Source organism: Cololabis saira, chromosome 3, assembly GCF_033807715.1.
Source record: "Cololabis saira isolate AMF1-May2022 chromosome 3, fColSai1.1, whole genome shotgun sequence".
NCBI classification, from domain to species: Eukaryota; Metazoa; Chordata; class Actinopteri; order Beloniformes; family Belonidae; genus Cololabis; species Cololabis saira.
The window spans coordinates 28,331,996-28,354,428 of record NC_084589.1 but is presented as its reverse complement, the minus strand read 5'-3'; the positions used below and the strand labels follow the sequence as shown (position 1 = coordinate 28,354,428).

The following is a 22,433-nucleotide window of genomic DNA, read 5'->3' as shown; positions in this document are numbered from 1 at the left end:
TGCTTATCCTGCCTACCATCATTGCCTCACCTTATTAACTACACAGGGGCATTTTGTCTCAAGATACATTCACAATATCAAATAGCTATCCTTTGGTGCTGCTCATGCTGTGATGACTTTCAGCAACATAACCCATTCTCTACTAACCACCTGCATCCTCTCAACACTCACATTAAGCAGGAAATAGCCTCTATTATTGTTGCATGTTGTACACGCAATGCAATTTGGTCTACAAGTTTTACCCAATAACAGAATATTTGTAGCCTCTTCATATTTAATGTAGGTGTTTCAAAAGTAAGATTTAACACATTCCTGCGACAAAGCTCAAGTCTTGTTTCTATCACATGCAGTCTACAGTTATCAAATTCATGATGCGAGTCAGATTTTGTGCCCATTGAAGTACCGTAACAAGGAAATGGGTCACAATGTAAGCTCAAGAGGTCTAATGCTTATTTATATAAAACTTTGCTCTTTTTAATTCTAAAACATACAGAAGGCAACAAATGTCAATAACAGTTGTAGTTCAACATGCCACATTATTCAGCTAACAACCGTTATCAATTAGTTTATTGGCATCGATGCCGATAAGAGGCATATGGCTTATGTTACCATTGCCGTACATTTAATTCTAAGTAATCTGTTTCCTCCAGTCACAGCAGGAACCTGGAAGTACTGCATGAGCCTTTCAAATGTGACAAACCCTAATGGTCTGTTGTGACAAAATCAGTTTAATGTGGACTTGGGCCAGCAAGAAGCCATAAACTGGGGCATGGGGACAGTGCCCTTTCTCTTTCCATCAGCATCTTCCTGTTGAGGACCAGGTCAAAGATCACAGGTGTCTACACCAAGTTTCCTGCCTCGCTATGTTTGTTTCCTTCTTTCCAACAAAATTTCTCATTGGGTCATTTTCAGTCTGTTTTATGATGCACCATTTGAAATATTCTCATCACAAATCACAATTCGGCGCTGGACTTAAACTGAAATTTAGAAAATATGACGTTCCTTAGAAACGATTCAGACCCTTAGTCTGTTTACAAACAGAGCCGTCTGAAGAAAGAACAAAAACCCAACTAATTTCTGTTTGATGCAAACAAACCACAACAGAGATACTGAGATCACTCTGAAATGTAAATACAAGTCCCAAAAATGTGTTAGACACCCATATGTGTGTGTAAATTTACCATACGCTGACTTTCTACCAATCTCTCCTTCTCTTTCTCACTCAGTCAGGATATAGGTGTTGTCCAAAGCAAAGGAAGGAAATTCTGTCACTTGGAACAATGGGCCCGTTACTCTATGTATAGACCCAGAGAGACTGGGAGCCAGAGAGAGGGAAGCAGCAGATCTTTTCCACTTAAAAAGAAAAACTTGACAAAAGTACTTTCTCAGAAAGAGCAAAAAGAAATAATGGATTATTAGAACAATGAAATGCCTTTGAGCAAGTGCAAACTGGAGGCCTTGAGAAATGGATTTTCATCACGAGGAGAAGTTAATACGTATCGTTAAAAGGTTACTTTGAACTGGATATTGACATTTAGGTGGTGAAGGAGATTGAAAACCAGCTTTACAAGGTCCAGAAGCAACAGTGGGTAAGTTTGTTTAAAACTTAACCATTTAAAGCATGTGAATCTATTTCCTGTGCCATTGTTTGAGCTATCAAATACTGCCCAATCAAGAAAATTAAGTTAATAAAAAACGGTTATCTTCTCTGCCTTGAATGACAAGAACAATGTTTCTGTGTGTACTCTCATGTCAGGATGTGACATGTCACAGATTGTGTTATATAAAGGCAGTCCTTTTCCACAAAGAAGCATTAATTAACCTTAACCTCAAAGTTCTGATTTCTATATTTTATCTGCTAGATAAAATACAACCAGAATTTGTAAATATCACTGAGACATGGACAGGCAGTGACCTTTGGAGTTGGAATTTCCCTATAACTGCGACAGCTGGACCCACTTGTAGGTATCCTGTTGATATTTTTTGATGTTGAGATCATCCTATTGTTATATTGTTTAAAACCTGGCACTGATGAAACACACACAGCTTTGACATAGACTGGAAGAAAGCAAACACTACTACATCTTGAAATGTGTCAGACTGATGAGTTGCTAAAAAGTAATATTTGGCTTAATATCTGAATTACTCTTGGTCAGATGGAGGGCTCTGGCAGTCCTCGCTTTAGAAAGCTTCATTTCCCAGTGGGTTTGTGGATCAACTCCCCCAGGAAACACTTTGCCAAACTAGGAGGTCGCTGGCCCAGTGCCATCTCTGTCAAGTGAGTTTCACCAAATCTTTTTCAATCCCCAGTTTTTTATTTATATGGTACATTACTGACATGTACCCGAAAAGTGTTGTTGAATTCTTAAATTGTGTATTGATGCCATCTTATCTTACTTCCGCTGTCATTAGTTTCCTTTCAAGCCTGTTGGCTTCCCTTGTTTTATTTTAGTGGCTGTTGTTTGTCATTCATAATTCACAGCTGACTTGTCCCTTCCTCTCTCCTTCCTCTCCCCTCCATCTGTCCCCCACCTCCTCCCCCCTTTCTGATCCCAGGTCAACGACCAGCTCTGACGCAGCCTCGCTTCACGAGGCCCCCTCTGCTCCTTCCTCTTCCCTTTCTAACTCCACCCCCTCGCTGGCTTCCCCTTCCCCATCCCCGTCTCCTTCCCCGGCCTTCCTCAGGCCCAAGCCGGCGGGCTCCCAGTCTCGCACAAAGCGCCTTTCCCATCTCTTCCTCCGGGGGCGCTCTAACAGTGACAGGGACCGGGCTGTGGGGGAAAGGGAGAGAGAGGTATGGGCTCATTCGGCTGCCCCCTCCTCCCACCACTACTTGCCCCCGGCCTCTTCTTCTGCCCCTGGCCTGATCAAGATCTATGGGGATGCTCTTTCCAGTGGAGCCAACTATCGCTCCCTGCTGGCCAACGCTCACTCCACAGCCCGGCAGCTCATCGCCCAGGTCATCACTCGCTACACTGAAAGAGAGCGTGAGGAGACGGAAGATGCAGGTATGCTACAGTCCATCCATCCATTGATTTGATTTGATTTGATTTATTTATTTGCACAACATGAAAACGGTACAAAGTAAAAATGAATATAAAAGCATGAAAATATGTGCAGGTGAGAAAGGAAGCCCTAAATGGGCTTATTCAAAGTTCTCACCAGGATAATACATTACATTATAATAACAGCAAGTACAAAAACAGCGTTCAAATAAGATGGATATTTACAAACAATTTCTCAGTTGGATGAGTGTGTGTGTTTGCGTGTGAGCATGCACATGTGTGTTTGTATGTCTGTGTGTGTGCGTGTGTATGTGCACGTGCAGAAGTGAGTCCACTTTAAGTGGAAGCACTTCTATACGCTTGATCCACAAGGCTGGTCTTCAATCTCTGTTTAAAATTACTCCATCCATCCATCCATCCATCCATCCATCCATCCATCCATCCATCCATCCATCCATCCATCCATCCATCCATCCATCCAAAAATTGTAATAGATTGGGAATTACTTCATACATAAACAGCAGTGTGATGGTAAAATAATTACCCTCCCTCTTTTTTTCCTCCTATTCCCTTTCTCCATTACCACGTAGTTCTCCAGAAACACTGCCCTGAGGACTTCCTGTTGTGTGATGTCATTGGAAAGCCCATCCAGCAGCCAGATGGAGCCATCAAATGGGAGACAGAGTGCAGGAGATACGTGGCCCCATGGGAATGTCCTTTGTTGTTAGTGGACATGTGGCGGCCTAAAGATGGATTTGAACGCCGCTTTGAAATCCAGCGGAAGGAAGACTATGAGAGAGAGGAAAGAGAAAGGGAGAAGGAGCGTGAGAGGGAGGGGGAGAACTACCAAGGTATGTGTGAGACTTACAGAAAGGTATGATACCGCGCAAAGGGAAAAATCAGGCTCTTCATACATGGCACGGAGGGAAACTGATTGACACTGTTGATGTGTTGGGAAACAGGTGTGCGCTGGAGGCGAGCCAGGATGTCATCTGGCAGTGGACAAGAGGAGACGGAGCGTGGTCACCGTGGAAGGAACACAGAGCTCCGGAGGAGCATCAGTGACATGAACCTGAGTCTGCGGCGTCGCCAAGGGAACCATGTGAGCAGTGATCCCCAGGGTCTGGGCAAGCGCCCTAACAACAGCGGAGGGATGCAGGACAGGAAGAACATCGTGAGCATGATCAGCCCACAGCCAGGGGAGGTAAAAAAGCTGATACTGTTAATGTCGCATGACTTCATCATGCAAAATTAGACAAAACAGGACAATGCCAAAAACATGACAACAAAAACATGGCAACATTTCAAAAAACAAGATGACATTTCAGATAACTTGACAACAAAACAGAAAACACAGCTTTTCAGGAAGCACAACATCATAACAGGAAGCACAATGCAAAAAACAAAACAAAACACACATTTCACTGAGCACCTCTTTAGAAAACAGTGACGGAAAAGAGGATAAGAGGAAAAAATATGACAAACTTTCAAAAGTACAACAAAACAGAAACACGTCATTCACAGACTGTTTACAAAGACGAGAGCTTTGGAGAAAACACGCTTCTATATTTCAGAAAGCACTGAATCTGAGTACTCTGAGTTAAATGTAAATGTAATCTGTTTTCCTAAACAAAGTTTTGTGTTTTCTTTGTTGTTTGTGGAATCTTTTGTAAAATATGCATTCTGGGTTTTTTTTGCATTTTATGTAAGTTTTGTTAAATTTTCTTAAATATTGTGTTTATAAATCTTTTTGTTTAAGAAAAATACTTAAACTTTACAGTTGTTCTGTTTTCTCTATAGATTTTCAGTTTTACACCTGAGGACCTTTAATCCTAACCTTAATATCTTCCCCCTTTCTCCAGGTCAGAGCATCGAGGGCTGAAGCCAAGGTTGGATGGACGAATCAGCCGACAGAGGATGAGAAGGATTACTCTACCTGTGACCTGGAAGTGATGTCACAGAGCCTGATCCTTCCACCCACGGACCGGCCCTACTTCCTGCTGCTGCAAGGTTACGATCAGAGCAAGGTGAGACATGCTGACAGGTGATGTCATACCGACAAATGCTGACAATTCCCAAAACAGACACTTTACAGAGACACATGAACACACAAGGACAGGCTGATATTCTCTTATGGCGACGTGCTCTGATGCGCTCATGTGTATAAGGAGATATATCGGAGCTGTGCGGAGTAACACGCGTACACACAAACATGTACGTGATATCATACCTGCATGCTGGTAATCGCCGCATACCATCAGGATTTCCATCCCTGTACAAGCTTCTCCCATTCACCATTCAACACAAATAAGCTTCTAAGCAATACAATGCCTCAGCAAGTTATCCATCCAGTACACAAAACCTCTGTGTACACATCCCTCAGTTTTACACAATGACCTCATACAGGTCTCTATTGTAGCAAACTGTGACACACTTCAGCCAACAAACCTTATCTACTGCAATAGAAGATTGATATAAACCATTGCACTTGAGAGATAACAGACCTCCCTGACTTTCTACTGTGTTTTGTTTAGGATTTTGTTTTGTACATCATGACGGGACATATGCATGTGTTTGGAAGAAAAGCCACAGTGAGGGAGAGAGAGAAGGACAGAGAAAGAGAGAGAAAAGGGAAGAGGCCTCTCAAAGTGGAGACATTCCTGTCTGCTCCAGACCTTTTGGCAAGGCACTTGTTGGTCAGGAGAGACTCTGCTGTTCCAGAGATGCCCACTGGACAAGGTGCAAAAAAACAAAACAAAACAAACTAACCCTGGATTAAACCAGACTTTAAAACCAAAAACACAATCATTCTTGGAGGGCTTCATTAAATTGACTCTAAATTTCTGTCTGTTCAATCCCAGCTCTGATGCGTCCCTTCAGAGGAGGCGCAGTTACTCACAATGGAGTGGCCCTGTACAGGGAGACGGTCCTTAAGCCTGGGGATGTGATTGGTCTCGGGAATCACTTCCTGTTCTTGTACCGTGACCCCCGTGTGACTCCAGCGCCACCGCTTGCACTGACCCTCCCATGGCAGGCCGACGCCTCCACCACCTGCTGCCCTTCAGGCCTGGTGGACAGACAGGAGGCCCTGAGGCAGTACCTGGGCTCCACCGAGGCAGTTCTGAAGTTCCATCATCGTCATTCAGATGCCTTGTTACAGGTAAGATGCGCAGAGAGTGGATGGGAATGAGCATTATCAGTTGGCTGCATTTCTTGGTGAATGATTTTCACAACATTTTCCTTTTCTTAGGAGATCATCTCCAAAAATTCCTCTCCAGACTCTGGTGGCGGACCTTTAGCGCCTGCCTATCTCCTGTCAGTGATGATCGATCATGCCGCCAAACACCTGGACCCTGCTCTCACACCACAGATCTTACTCAAATCAGCCAATCTAATTAAAGAAATTGTTTGGGTAAGTCAACAGTTTTTAAATGAATATGTTGAACCTGTTTTCTTTATTGTAAATAGTTTAAATGTAGTTTTTATTTGGTACTTCTATTTTAGATTTGAATTGCATCACAATCGATTTGAGAAAAAATTATATTTCCATCACCTGTATATTAGAATTAATCATGAAGTTGACTTTGATACATGTACTTATTCTTGGAGTTGAAACGGCAACAAATTCAGGTTCATTTTAGACCAGTTATGTCACCTCAATAAGTACTGGTGTCATGATTTCTGTATTTACTTTGTTCAACTGTTGCTCAAGTATCATTGATGTTAATGAGAATGTGGTTTATTTTGTAAACTTTGACCTGGTGGTAGTGGTGCTATGGGAAAAATCAAGGGACAACCAAAGTCAATAGGATTTATTTTTAGGGTACCAAATACTGTTTATCTGATAGAAATTGCAACACGATGCATGCAATCGATATTGCATGCATTGAATCAAATCGACAGTTTGACCCAGAGTAACAGACAGACACAGAGGGCTATCTAAAGAGCCATGTTGGTACTGTACTTGGATATAAAACAAGATAAGATATTTCTTATTATGAATCTATAGGACCTCTCAAAGATCTAGCCATAGCTCGGTTATAAAACAAATGAACTGTTTTAGGATAGTATTTCATGACATTATGGCCCTGACCAAGGTTAAACAAACTTGGCAGAAAAGCATCAGGTAGGCAGAGACAGATTACCACATTCAGTCAGACAGAAAAACCAGCAGACAGACATATGCCCTTCGTTGTGGCCTGCTGGGTTGTGAACAGGAGCAAGGATGAGCTGATGTCACTTCCCTCCTGCTGGAAAATGTGCCGTAATTGTTCTGGCTGCAGGGCGAGACTCTGCTTCCCCCTCCTCCACCCCCACACTGAGATGTGTCTCCTCTCTTCTGCTTCCAACTCTTTTCACAGGATAACATTAAGGAATTCGGGGATAAGCATCCCACGCAAAAGTAAGAAAATTTTTGTTCGATGCAATGTTTCCTCCGTCAATGTTTCCTCTGTTGAAAGATCTCCTGTAGAGTGATTCATGATACATTTGTGCTTGTGCTGTTATTATGTCTTTGAGACATTTTTGTGGTATGATGAAAGCATTGTAAGACAGTGATGTTTTTTGTTTGTTTTTTTTTTTTTTTTTAAATGTAGTTGATAATAACAACCATCTATTTTTAGCCCCAGTATAGTGTTTCTCCATGCATGCATAAAAAGAAAATGTTCATAATAACATAACTTTGCAATTACATAACTGTTTGGTGCAGTTCAACAGACCCAGAAGGGGAGATAAGCCCACCAAATGTCCAGAAATTGTCATCCGACCTGCGGCCCCTCATATTCTGGATGTCAAATGCCACAGAGCTTCTGAACTTCTTCCAGGTCAAAGTTGAAACCATGGAGAAAGAGTGGGAATTTGAAGGTGAGATGTTTAAAAAGAACAGAAATGACTAACTCAAATAGTTTTACAGCACAGAAACGAAAGTTGCCGGCAAATCTTTGATCTTCCTGCTTGTTTCTTTGAAGCTCCGGGGGATCCAGTTCTGACAGCCGACATGGACACCTGTTCAGAAGCTCTGGCACAGCTGGATGATGTCATCATGCACACCTTCCAGCAGTGTGTGTATCACCTCACCAAGGTAAGTGAACTTAAAAATGCACAGATGATAATTGTTACTGTGCCCTGTTGTCAAGTCATGTGTCAAATCACATGCCCGTGTTTAATTGAAAGTAAGCACTACTTTCAAGTAACAGAGCAGCACAATGCACTTCCTCAGGCATACTATGTTTTGTTTATCTTGGAGAGTCTCACCATCACTGACCATCAATCAGTTTAATTGTTGAACAAATGCAGAAAAAAATAAATTAATGTTTCAAAAGCGAATTATTGAGTAACTAAATGACAGCAGAAGTTTCCAACCACATGTAGCTACTTGCTCAAGCAAGTAATCAAAAATTACAAGTGTCTTTATTGGCATTTCAGACATATTCAGTGACCAAAAGTGCCATCCTTCTTTTTCAAACACTGTCATGAGGTTTGGACCCATGCAGTCTGTCAGTTTCTCGTTTTATTTATAATCACCAGCTTTCTGACGCGGCGACCAAAGGCTCCTAATGAGTTTACATGTTTTGCTTTGTCATTCCTCGCTGTCACTCTCACAATTAGGAAGGTCGTACAAGGTCTCGGTAGTAGTAAAGTCAGGCAAGGAGGAGCCCAAGTCAGTATTTATCATCCTGAAGGCCTTTGTTGGCAGCTGAGTGCTGACGTACTTGGATGCATGTGACCGGGCCGTGTCCCGCTTAAACGTTGCGGCCTTCTCTAATACAATGAACTCCTTCCCGAAAAAGTCCACTGCATTTCCTTCTCCGTCACTTTGCTGGGGCTTGACCGGATGATCCCGCATAGATCCATAGATGATCGCCTGCATCAAAGTTTCACCTGTCCGTAAATCCTTTGCAGTGCTAAAGACGAGTATTTAGCACTGCATTTAGCACTGGTCCAGTTCAACTTCACTCACTGAACATCATGTTTTACATTTCTTTATGTTGACCATGTCGTAGAAGATTCATAATTTAAAAGTCCTTTTACTGCACTACTGCAAACGAAAAAAACATTAATTTCAAATCCTTGTGCCACACATGAACTTTGTTTAGTGGTACACCGGACCTGCAGACCTTCCTTGCACCGGCCCACTGTGAATGTTTGCAGGCATGCTTATTTGTGCCACGTTGATCTTTGTTGGATTGTTGAAGTGTCCAGGCCGCACCGTGTGTAAATATATAACTTTACTATAAACTATTTAATGCTTATATTCTTTTCATTTTAAAGATCCTTTACTTTATCTCAGAAGACAGTTGCACACATATGCATGCTTTCGCACATATGCATTTCTGCAATAAAATAGTTTAAGGTATAACTCAAAAGGTTTTCAACGATGTCATTTGATAAATTAAACCTTTTATACACTGCAGTAAATTCATCATAAATTTCGAAACTGCCCCTTTTCTGTGCTTTATTCTGCATTGTTTTCATTCCCATTTTTAATTTCATAAACAAATTAACCAAAGTTCCCATCTTGTCTGTCCACACAGACCCTGTACTCCCTTCTCCCAGCGCTGCTGGACACCAACCCATTTTCCAGTGAGGAGAAGGAGAAAGAAAAGGATGCAGCTCGGGGGGCAGAGGGAGAAGAGAAAAAAGGGGGAGAAGGGGAAGTGGATGATGTGTCTTCCCTGCCTCCCAGAGTTGCCGGACTGGTGGAAGTGTATCGCTGCTCTCTGGTGCTGTCCAGAGAGGCCTGTCTGTCCCCGCCGCTCACCTCCCAAACCTTCGGCTACCTCTTCTTCTTCACCAACACCTCCTTGCTCAATACTTTACTAGAGAGAGGTCAGATGGCACAGCATAAAGCAATCCTATTTACTTTTTTGATTATGAGTTGAAGAGAGCTAAAATGTATAACTAAACCAATACTGATAATGATAGACCAATATTTATGTAAAGTATCTAGATAATTTTTTTAAAGTTGTCAGATGATTAAGGTCCTCTGTTCTGTAAAAAGCTGGCCAAATGTTTCCCTTTTTCTTCTCCATTTCACCCGCTTCCTCCTTTTTCCAGATGAACTGTTTTCATGGTCTAGAGCAGTCCAAATCCGTACGAACCTGGACCTGGTTCTGGACTGGCTACAGGGAGCCGGGTTAGGAGACATCGCCTCTGAGTTCATGAAGAAACTGTCCATCACTGTAAACTTCTTGTGTATTCCCAAAACGCGGCTCATCCAGGTAAGCAAAGCTTCATGTGGAGCATTTCTTTTCCACTCTGCTGAAATATTAGCAAGCATTATCTCCAGCTAAGCAGAACCTGAATGAAAAGAATGCACTTTTAATTTGGTTTATGAAACTCCACCATGCCTCAGAGGAAGCAGTCAGCCACTGCTGGTCAGCAGCCGGTGTGTATAAGTGTATGACTGGAGGCAGAACCCAAGCACAGCAGAGAGGAAGGGGGTAGTTATTCTCTGTCTCTGGAGACAATGCTCCCGAAGTGCCTTCCCGCTTTGTTTATAGTCCAGACCTTTTCTCCTTTGCTTGAGGACAACAGCAAAACAAAGTTGCACAAAATCTGGCTAGTGGTTAGTTTGGCACACCTCAAACAGAATAAACAGTTTGAACTCCTCTATTTTTGACCTAATTTAGCTGATTGGACCTTAGTGAAAGGGGTCCTTAAGGAGACATTATCTAAAATTGCAGTTTTCAGACAAAACCTCTCAAAAGGTGCTGGTTCAGTAAACAGCGTGATTGTTTTTTGTTTTGTTTTTTTCAACTGAAACATAATTTCTTTTAGGAGACCACCACAATAAAAACACCAACATGCAAATAAGCCTAACGTCTCATCTTTTAGACATCCTGGAGCAGTTTACTGGAGGACCATGCCTTGTTAAGTCCTTCCCAGTTGCATCATCTGCTTACACGATACAAGCTGGGACCAACTAGAGCTCCGCCAGCATCCTGGGCTCCTTCAGCTGGCACAGAGCTGAGTGGCGGTAAGAGAAATCAATCAATCTAGCAAAGGTCATGATTTAATAAAGAAAAAAAAATCAAAATTTGTATTTCTAATCCTTTTTCTCATCTTTTAGATATCTTTGAGAGCTTTCTGGATCACCCTCCTCTTATCCTGCCAAATGAGACTCCACGCCTTGACCTCTCCCAGCCAATCCCTAGCCCTGAGCTCCAAAAGGAAGTTACACGTCTCCGTACCTTCTTGTGGGGACTTGACCAGGATGAGCTCCCTGCCAATCAGAGAACTCGGCTTTAAAGAAGCCCATATTTGTCTCTCTCTGGATGTCTCATAGAAAAGAAAAAAAAAAGAAAAGAAAAGAAAAAACATATCTCCATTAACAGGGAACTGCACACAAGAGTAAAGCAAACTGAATGTGTTTTCTGCATTTTATTTTTTTTATTTTTTCTATTGACATCTCCATATCATTTCATTTACTCATTTAGATATTTTCAAGTAATACGACTGTGCTGGCTTTGACTTGTTTTTATAGGACCTCTTTAAAAGCAAGGAATAAAAGTCTGTTGGGCCACATAGTGTTATGCTTTACATGATTTTTTTTTTTTTACTTGGATTCCATGTAAGCTTTCAAACTACTTGTTTTTAATAAAATGCTGAATTTGAGTCTAAAAAGACTAAGAGTTTCCGTATGGTCTTTGACAGGCTTGTTTCCCACAGCAGGGCCCCTGGGGCTTGGCATGCCGCTCCGCTCCCACACCATAGAAACCTTCCACAAGGTGGCGATGCAGGACTCACTGGCCTCTGACGTTAAATGATGAGTCTGCAGGTAGAAGGCTTGATTAAGGAGCTGATACAACTGCATTGTCATTTACCCCCTAAAATCACTCATTTCCTGTAATTTTACCAGTATTTTACACAGTGTCATGAGTCAGGCAAGCAAAAGGACTGGGGTGACCACACAAAGGTTACTTTTACTCAGGTAAGCTGTCCTAAAGGCCAAATCTGGTGACATAAAAGCAGGGTGGGGTTAAATATCCCTCTATTTGATATGACACACCGATTGCTGGGGTTTCCACTTTCATTTATGTGGTAAAATCCTGTAACCCAATAAAAGTTCCACCTAATTGAGCATAATGTAGCATGCATTTCTCATAAGTCGACGGTTGAGAGGTGATATCATCATATGCAGTGAGTAACTTGAACATATTTGTCAGATTCAGTCAATTTCACTGTCTAGTCTGCCAGATGTCTTTAGAAAACAATTCATCACTTTATTTGTTTTGAGAGAGAAGCTCTATGACGTCCAGAAAACTGAAGTTATCATGCACCTCCTTTGGTGTGCAGCCAAATGGTTTCCTTTCTTCCGGTCAGCTTCGCAGTTCAGTTCCTTTACGGTAAAAAGCTAAAAAAAAAAACACACACTATCCCGTGAGAGAACCCTGCTTACATCATCCCTGTTGCCTCCAGTTCTGTCGTTCCAATTTTTTTTACAGTGCTGACATCAAAAAACATGCCACTGAGAAAGACTGGTTATAGATTATGAATCATGAGAATAGGCTCTCTGTGGTTACATTTATCAATTAGGTGATTGTAATCACTCTCATTTAAAATTCAATGCGGTGTATGAGTGAGAGTAGGACCGTGTTTGTGTGCTAATTTCATCTTTCCAGTAATGTCATACAGATGTAGTCTGTAGCTTTATAATTAAACACAGATTGGGCTCAGACGGGTATACCATGCCATGATTGTGTGACATTACAGTAGTCTGTGATACAATGCGGTGACCACTGTCTGAGTACTATTAAGTAACATAGAAGGATTAGTAAGCATGAGACACACACACACACACACACACAGTTTTCTGTGATCTAAATCACTGACACAGACAAAATGACATACACACTTTCACCCAGATTTGCAAAGTCTCTCTCTCTTGCACAAGCACACCCTCACAAATGCACGGAGAGTACTTTTTCACCCAGGTGCAGGATCCCACACCTGTTGTAGCAGCTCTCTGTAATTAGCTCAACACAATTATCATTGGCAGAGAGAAAGAGGGAGGGAATGAAGACAATGGCGCAGTTATTCAGCCCCTATCATCTCCTTCTATCTCCCTGCTGTCGAGTAATGAAAGATTCTTCCCTTCTTCAAAGAGACGGAGTTTCCTACAAAACAGCTGAGTCAGAGGAGAAAAGAGCGACGGATGAAAAGAAAAGGAGAACAGTAGGGAAGCAGGCGTATTAACGCAATGCTGCTGGTGTGAGTCTCAGTGGACCACAGTGATTGTGTTCGTAGCTGTACACACAGGAGTCATTTTCAGGAACCACTTAAGTACTAACTGTTACAACCTGGCAAAGGTCTTAGTATCTTTTGGTGATCTGGTAACACTTTGCCTGTGCACTGCGTCATCTCAATGCCTGCAGTACAAGCGAGGTTTTTCAAGTCATACGTCAGGTGAAAAAGGTTAGAGTGTGATGACATGTGAATCAGAGGAGAAAGTGTGAGCATTCAAGTCCAAATTAATACTTGCGTGGAGTGTGGTTTCTCATTTAGGTCTCAGACTGAAAACATCTAAGAACCTGGCTGTATGAGACACATTCACCGAAGAGTCAGAACGAGACTGAAACAAAGTTAGGGTGGAATATTTTGCACAGCTCCAGGCTGAGTGCTGCGTTAAAGGCCAGAGAGGAAACGAGGGAGCAGGGAAATCTCTCTTAGGTCACAGACAGTGAAAAAGGCAGAGTGGGGGTGTATAAACTGCGTGAGGTTCGAGATGACTGAAGAGAAGGTCAGAGGTGCCGGGAGGGAAATCTGTCAGACACAAACAGACAAGTGGCTGTGGCAGAGGCTGGAAATGAGGAGGCCCGTGTGGATGAAATGGACACCGAAGCCTCCGTAAGGTGACTAAAAGGCCAGGAGAAAAGTAGTGGTATTCCTCAAGGGATAGATCTGTTTTCCCATGGTTACGTCACACAAACATGAAATGTACACATAAACACCTAAACTTTTACTGCTTTTTTTTCTATATTTTTGTGCACGCATACTTACACCAACATACAATTGCACTGAAGCAAACACAGGGATATAAAAGAAGCCCTGTGAGGTCAGATCCACCAAGCTGAGGCTGTCCACTGTTAGTAGGGTCTAGCCATCTAAGCCTCACAGTCTCGCTGGCTGCAGCAACCACCACCACCAACCGCTGTACGCTACCCTGCCCTGCCCTGCCCCGGCCTTCTGTCCACTGGCGGCTGTCTGTCCTGACCTGATGCCGGTTCTCTGAGGCAGCAGAGCATGTTTGTGTGTGCTGTTCAATTTTTGGACAGGACCAGTGGCACCAATTTGGAACGGGTGGTCTTTTCCTCTTTTCCTCATCTACCTTTTCCCTCCTTTCCTCGTCTTCCCTTCTGTTCTCGCTCAGTATGTTTCTCCCAGGCCGGGGGGCCTGTGGGCCTGTGGGCAGGGGCCTTATTCCATCAGGCTGGGGCTTCTGTCAGAGGCTTGTTCCATTTTGCGTCATGGTGTTGACTGAGTGGACCCCACACTTAACTCCCATAGAGCTATGGGGTTGGGCGGCAGGGCGGCCGGCACGGGCTAACGTGGCCCCGTGTTCAGCGTGGTAATCTGATGGCCATGTTTATTTTATGTAGCTCTCCTTTGATGGAGCAGAAAAAGTCTTTGGGCTTTTTGTTTCAGCACTTTCACTGCCAGGTCAGAGGTGCTCGCCGTGGTTACGCTCAGGAAGAATAATATTTGCCCTTATATTCACTCCAAACAGGCTTTTTTCCATATTAGTGTCAAGGATACTCGGTGGGTTTCTGCCTTTCACTGATTTGGCACATTAGAGGTGAAGGGTAACAGGGGACCGCACCTCAAAAGCATCACTACCTGGAGTGTAACAAGAGGGTTCCACAGGTCATCTCCGCGGTCTATTCCTACACCCCTGAGTGAACCCCCGTCAAACTCAGCTGAGGGCCTGAGAGGCAGGCCCGCAGCCATATATATAAGCCCCAGCAGTGAAGGAAAACACACACATAAACACATGAAAACACTCTCCCTCCTGCTTGGCTGCCCCAGGCTCCACCTCAGCTGTCAGTTGTCCAAACTTCCCAGGAGTTCTTTTTAATGGAATTACCTAAAAAACGTTTTCTTGTCCGCCTGCCTTTCAGGAACTGGACTCAAAGCTCACACACCCACCTATATGCCTTCTGTCAGCTGTTTCAGATGGGTCGAAAAGCCAAGGAACCGCACTGGGTCATTATATGAGGTTTTGACCAAAATATACAAGACAGAGGCAGAACTCTCCACATTCACTTGATCTAGTGCTGACCCCAGTTTCTTCCGAACGAGTGCAAGATAATCCTCGTATTGGCCATCATCTCATAGTTCTAAACTTACCACATCTCCATTAAGAATCATCATGTTGACCTGACCCCAGAAAGGTCTCACATTATCATGCATGAATGCCTTTCACTTTGAAGATTAATTGATAAATAGCTTTTGGGGGAAGAAACCCAGACTATAGCTGGAATTATTGTTTATCTGTCTCAACTTTGTTGTTATAATTGGCCAAGGTTTACACTGCAGTCATGATATTACACGAATGAATCACTGTCATTCAAGATAAGACACCCTGGGGAGTTTTATATGGATAATGTTTCATTTCCTTCTTGGTTGTCCATTATTTATGATCTGAATATAGAAAAAACTGGGCTGAGACCAGACATGAACAACAGGCAAGCTAGCAGAATCGCTTACACACACACACATCAGGTTTCATAAACAGAAACTAGATCACCATCAACTGTTCTTCTCTTATCTATCCATTGGAGGTGAATAGAAAACCATGCATAGGAAGGGCTGCTGTGCCTCCTGCCTTCCTCTATGTGTGCCATTATCTCCTTTCAAGTCTAACCTATCAGCCTTTTTTCAGGCCTCTCCTGTGACTGTAAGGCATGTGCTTACACACACACGGAGGAGCTTCTGCTCTGATGTAATCTGAGGCAAACAAAAAGTTATGTGTGTGTTTGGAGAGTTGGGGGGAGGTGTGGTGGCACTGCGGTAATATGTAATCCAATTCGTCCTGTTGCAATCTGGCAATTCAACACAATTACCAGTTGGCTGCTTCCAATATCAGTGCCAGCAGCGAGATGAAAAGGGACCCATGCTTGTTGGTTGACGATGATGTAAACTCAGATTTGGAGGTCAAAGGAGGAAGCTAATCTGCATCAGTGTTTGGTGACGATGTGCCTGCTGTTTAAACTGATCTTGAAAAGCTCTGCAGATGGCACGATGAGGGGAGACCGCAGAAAGAAGAGCCAAGTCCCTGAGTCATAAAGAGGTGCCGTCAATCAAATCTAAGGAATCACCAGCCAGAAATCTCCCAGTTAGGTGTGTGTGCCCTCCTCTCCCCACCCCTTGTCCCCCAAAGGAGGGCTGATTAAAGGCTATAACGTTTCCTGTAGTATGCCACTATCTATCTATCTCTACGTTTTCTTCCTGTCCCACAATTGTTCCTTGCTCTTTCTCAGCATTTGGGTGATCATCAGCTGTTCACTTGCTATCTCATTCTCTTCTGGGGATCCCTTTGTTTTCCTAAATCCACCTCTATTGATGCTCACTGGCTCTTTCCCCCATGACCATTACACCTATCACTATCCTGACATCCCAACCCATCCTATTCCCCTTTCTTTTCTCATGTGTCATGACTCCCTCCTCATCATCAGCTTCCGATAGCTGCTGTCACAGTAGTTATTGTTTTAGAGTCAAACCTAGATCCCTGTCTGCTCAGGCTTCCTGTCCCATCCCATCCCATCCCGTCTCACTCTTTGTCGTCATCCCTTTTTATTTCTCCCCTGTGAATGTCTGTGCTTCTGTTGGTTCTAAGATTTTAGTGCAATCTCTTTCAGGGAATTTCCTTCTTATCACTAACTGAGCAATTCTTCGCATTCCTGGCATGCTTCCTGGCACTGCTGGGGGTCCAGCCAGATGCAGGGGTGTCTGTAATGCAAGGCAGGTGCCGACGCCGGCCAAAATCATTCGTGCATCCAGCAGTAATCCAGTGTGATTGATGAACCGAGGGAGGATGAAGGGCCAAGAAGACAAAAGGAAGGCGAGACATAAAAAGAGGGAGTGAGCGTGGGCGTTTGGGTCATGTGTGTGAACTATGTGCCAAAAATAGAGCATCCTGGATAGCTTTCATTTCTGAGTCCTTAACTCACAGAATGTTATTGATATAAGAAGACATGCAAGGCATTTAAAAGGTCTCCGGACGGAGAATTTTATGGCTAATTGAGAACAGCGGAGGGCCAAAGTGCAACTAAACATTGGGAACATGAATGGAGGGATTAGAATAACTTTCATGTCATTCCATTTAGTCACAGGCTTCCAAAGTTAAAGCTAGTTCCCAAACTGCACACTGAACCAAGCTTTTGTGTGTTTCCACAAAGCACAAAGGTCCAAAAAAACAAAACTCAAGAAACATTTGGGGTGTGACAGGGCATACAGATGCTCAGGCAAAAAGATGGACTCGTGAGCTGAAGATAATGATAATGGTGGTCGGGAAGAATGCACGCAAAAACATTACTTTCATATTTTCCTCTCTATCTCTTCCAGATATAAGACTTCCCCAAAAAAGTATGAGGGATAAAGATAGTTCACAGTTTACATAAACATTTACAGATTTGTTTTGTTTTTTCATTCCACAAGAAGATACAAAAGACAGAAAAAACATACAAAGGCAGCATAACTGCAGAAATGTCAGGATGAAAAGATTTTTCTTTTTGTTGCCTTGTTTGCATCTATTCAACACCAGAGTCCCTTCAAACCAAATCTGACCTTTCAGATTCCCTCCCTGCACAGGCAAGATGTGAAGAGAAGTCTCTTTTCTTTCATTTCCCAACCTCTTCAGATGTCCTCTGCCTCCAAATCGCTGTGCGTGGATCACAATGCCCATATTGCCCTTTTTCAAAACATAAACAGCAGTGACATACGGATATGAAATTTCCTTTCCTGTGTTTGCTCTTAGTTATGATGAAAATTTACACACGGTATGGCTGACGCACAGGAAGTGGTCATGGAACGGGCTGCCCCATGTCCTCTGTTATAGGTTGTGTTATCTGCTATCTGTTGTGGGGTTATCTGTTGTGGGAGCTTGATTTATGATTGTAAGTGTGTAATAAGTGTTAATTAAACGAACGGCCAGCGATGAAAGGCCCTGAAGTGCGTCAGCATTCAGAAAAACAGGGAGACCATATCAGGTTAATGGGGTTATGAATAGATTATAGATGGTTTTAAATCCTATGGTGAACTGTCTGATAGACGTAAGCAAATGTGTACTCATGTGTGTTTATTTGTGTGCCGCTGTGTTTGCATGTGATCGTCAATCTACAGGCAAAAGGGCACCCTCTACCCCCTCCCTCCCATGCAACTGGAGTCATGTTGGAAAAGTCACTCCATTCGGTAATCTGGGACGTCACACAAATCGTCTTCCCTTTGTTTTCCCGCTGCTTTCACTCTTTCCCAGTCTTACCAGCACTCACGGTCCCTGTTACACGTCCACTAATACCCTCCCCATTTCCCATGTGTTTGTCAGCAGCTCACTGCTTCCGTAGAATAACATGACAACGAGTTCAGTGTGTGGTTGACGCAGACGCACGGCGCGCCGGCAAGTAGTGGTCAGCTCTGATAGAGCGCACATCACTCACAGACGCACACAGATGTAGTAACTCACCGCAGAAATGGTGCAAGACTGACAAAGAGTGAGAGAACGCACAAGTCTCCGGAGTAACTGCTGTGCGTGCTGAGGAATGCACCAAAAATAGGACCCTCACTTTCAATCTCCTGATTTTATTTCATTTCTTTGAAAAAAAAGAAAGAAATCTCAGGGTCACTTAGAGAGATATTTTGCAGCCAGGTGACAAAAATAGATCCCCTTTTGCAAGCACATACTTTGCTTGAACATGTAATTGTTTATATATTTTTGGTCCTCTGCACACCGTCAGAGGAAGGGGGATTGGGATGTAAGAAAGTGAGTGCGTGACAGAGAAAGTGAGAGGGTAAGCGGTTTGAGAAGAGGAAGAGATGAGCAGAGACAAGGATTCAGACAGGACACGCAATGACAGGGAAGGAAAGAATGTTTAGGGCGACTGAGAACAGCAGTGAAAGCAACGGAAGTGAGAACCTGAGCTCTGAGACAGGCCAGGGCCGTCCAGTGTATTAACACCAGTCTGAGATGGAGGAGTATACAGGGTATATGGAAAGTGTGTTTGCACAGTAAAAAGTTCCTTTTACGTGGATTGCTTACCCCCTTCATCCCCACCCCCCTCCTTCTCACTCTCTGTCTGTGACCTGTTGCCTCATTTAGAGAGTTCCTCACTGGCAAAACTGATTGGGAGCAGTGAGGGCGAGAGGGTAACTGGAGCAGGTGAGCAACACAGACGGAGGAAGGGAGAGGGTTTCGGCTGCCTCCGGCAGTTGGAAATGTACAAACCTGGAGTCGCATCAAAAATAAAGTACATTTTCTTTTAATTTGAAGGTTTGACAGGACATGATGAGAAAAAATCTCGCCTTTACCAGATCTTACAATTAGGTCAATACAAGCCTAGATAAATCATAACTAAATGCATAGCCTAAGCCGACATGATCTGTTTATTTAACAAAAACAAAATCAAAAGCCAGAAACAGTGTGTGGAAAAAGGAATTAAGAGGCAACGTAGCAGTCAGCTGCAGCTAATCAAATGCATTTGATAATTGATCTTGAACAGGTGTGACCACTTCTATGAAAACAGATATTTTTGCCAGTTTGTTGGTCTGGAGCTTTAGGGTGTGTGCTAACACAATGCCAAAGAGGAACAACATCAGCATATTCTTAAATAAGCAGTTCCAGCTCATCAATCAAGGAATATGTATGGCTATTTTCAAACAATTTAGAGTTCATCATTTTACAATGAGAAAGTCTGTCAACAACCGGAAAGCATGCAAGACAGCATGAAAAGTTTGTTTTTTCTTCAGGCAAATAATACCTCAGTCTGAGCAAACAAAAGTCTACTGTGTGGAAAAAAATAGTCATTTTCGCTCTCTCACCAATCTCTTCTCACAGTGTACACGCTCAACAGGGCACAGTGCTAGAAAACCAGTCAAGAGTCATCGATGGCTTTCCAAAACCATTCCCCTAGAAAAATATACTACAGCTAGTCAGCTATGCAGTGCAGAGATTTATTTTAAACCACAGCAAACTTGGAGTCGCACACCATCGTACAATGCTTAATGTATTTCGAATGTGTCATTGCCATGTTGCGCAAGTGGCAGACAGAGTTGAGCATCAGAGATTTGTAAGAGGGAATTTTATTATCATTATCCTAAATTATGGTGATGGTTGTTGTTGTTGCTGTTGTTACTATTACTATTATGTAACTCATGATATACATTTGTATGCACGGCCTGAGGTTTTTTTTTTTGCTTAGAAAAAAAGTAATTTTAAAATATAAAGTAAGTGATTTCAAACTACATTTTTCAACCCTAGCAAAGTTCTGTTGCTCTCTTAGGATTTAGGCAAAGATATGACAATATAGGATCGTTGCCAATTTTCTCAGGACTGGAGGTATCAGCAAGCTTATTACAACACTAGACATGGCAATGCTCATATATACTGCAAAAACCAAGGGTCTTCTTCTCAGACTTTCCAACCTCAGCAAACTTGTTACATGTTAATACTAATGACATTACAATTAGAAAAAGAGTTGCCGGAAGAGAAATGATTTCCTCTACCAAAAGAACTGTCACGTCTGGGGGTAAGGTGTGGACCCAAACGCAAGAGAGCAGGAGTTGGCAAAAAATAGGATTTATTTTAACAAAGGCAAAAACAAAGCGCTGCTGGGCAGGATCAAGACAAACTAAAAAAAGGATAAAAAAAAACTTGAGGAGCAAAACTTGGCAAGAAACATGGGGAACAAACAGTACGGTCCGACAGGGAACAAGGGAATGACAAGACCAGATATACACAGGGGATAACGAGATATGACGAGACACAGGTGCAGACACAAGCAGGGCAGATGGGACACAGGCGGGGCAAAACAGAAACTGAAAGCTGGGGGGAATGTCAAACCTTGACAAGAACATGGAAGGGTGGCTTAGGTTTGCAAAGTTGCATCAAGGCCACATGGCTTCTGAAGCAATGCCCTTTGGAAAGATAAGACCAAAGTGGAGATGTTTGTCTTCAGTGTTTGCTAAAAACCAAACACAGCTTATCCACACTTACACCTCATAACAACTGCCAAGCAGGGTTTACACAGTTTAGACCGTGTCACACAACCTGAAATCCTTGCAGTCATTGGGGACGGGGTTTAAGATGAGACCACGTTACTTCCCCTGGATGAAGAACTCGTGTTTATTGCGTGGCTGGCCTCACTGGCAGATGCAGAGTTTGGGTGCAGGAGATGCCAGACTGCCAGATCCATGCTACCATGAATGGCAACAGGATTTGGGGAGTGGCTTTGCCCCCAAATTGTGTGGCACAAATCAAAATATGGCAGCCCAGTCTTCCTCTGCCTCTCCTGTCGTTGTGGTCGTTGGCCACAAGGAACTTCTTTCTTGGGCTGTTCAATTTAGTAATGACCTATGTTTTGTTTCTTGCAAAGCCGCGGTCTGTCATTTTAGTATGGACCATCTTTTAGGGTTGCCATAATATGTTGGCTTATGGCATCCTGGGCTCTGAGGCTGAGGAGCTTGCAGATATCCTTGTCTCGCCATCCCACATCAACCTATTTACATCAGACCACACCCGTGTTTATGTTTACCCAGGGAGATGGGTTATTGAGTGGACCAGCTTGACACTCGGCCCTGTATCAATTAATGTAAAAAAGACTGGGGAAACACTAATTTAGCGTAATAAACGTGGGGAATCTCCGACAGGACACTGGGATGTTTAATCCCAAGCATACTGTCACATCAACAACAGAATAACTAGTAAAGAACAGAGTCACGGTGTTGGCATGGCCCAAAAGTTCAGACTTCGATGTGATTGAAATACTAGCAGGATCTCAGAGAGTTGCACAAAAATGAAAGCCTTAAATTTCAATGAAGTGAAGCACCTTACCTTGGAAAGCTGGGCAAAAATACCTCCACAATGATATGAGGAACTGATAATATCACACAGAAAAGAATAATGTAATGGTATTACAACCAAAAGTGTTTCTACAAGCTGTTAAGTCATTATGTTCCAAAATCACTGCTTCTGCATTTTGACTTACTTTTTGTTTAATAAATAATGATAGACTGTAATAGTCAATATGCTGTTATTTTCCTGACGCTGCATTTACCTAATTTTAAAACCTGAGGACCAGATGATTTTTTTTTTATTAAGTCCCAATACATAAAACCTTAGAACTGAGAGAGGGTGGGCATTCTGTTTCACATGACTGTACACTGTTTTTTGTCACATACCATAGAGTTTGGTTTCCAAACAAAATGAGCCTTGTA

The 22,433-nt window shown here is 42.9% G+C and overlaps 1 protein-coding gene across 2 annotated transcripts; it reads left to right on the top strand.

Annotated features, from left to right (window-relative positions):
• The first annotated feature begins 1,294 nt into the window (after window positions 1-1,294).
• Window positions 1,295-11,632, top strand: rasip1 (Ras interacting protein 1). 2 transcript variants are annotated; one of them, XM_061717040.1, is made up of 17 exons: window positions 1,295-1,589; window positions 1,863-1,961; window positions 2,157-2,278; window positions 2,557-3,008; window positions 3,596-3,856; window positions 3,968-4,209; window positions 4,868-5,032; window positions 5,540-5,744; window positions 5,867-6,165; window positions 6,256-6,417; window positions 7,367-7,407; window positions 7,714-7,868; window positions 7,973-8,085; window positions 9,539-9,833; window positions 10,062-10,225; window positions 10,842-10,983; window positions 11,077-11,632. In XM_061717040.1, exons 3-17 carry the CDS (start codon window positions 2,157-2,159, stop codon window positions 11,253-11,255), a joined length of 2,997 nt encoding a protein of 998 aa, XP_061573024.1. In that variant the 5' UTR covers window positions 1,295-1,589; window positions 1,863-1,961; the 3' UTR covers window positions 11,256-11,632. The 2 variants fall into 2 exon arrangements, with proteins under 2 accessions (XP_061573024.1, XP_061573025.1); XM_061717041.1 differs by having other exon boundaries at window positions 1,863-1,965.
• The last annotated feature ends 10,801 nt before the right edge of the window (window positions 11,633-22,433 follow it).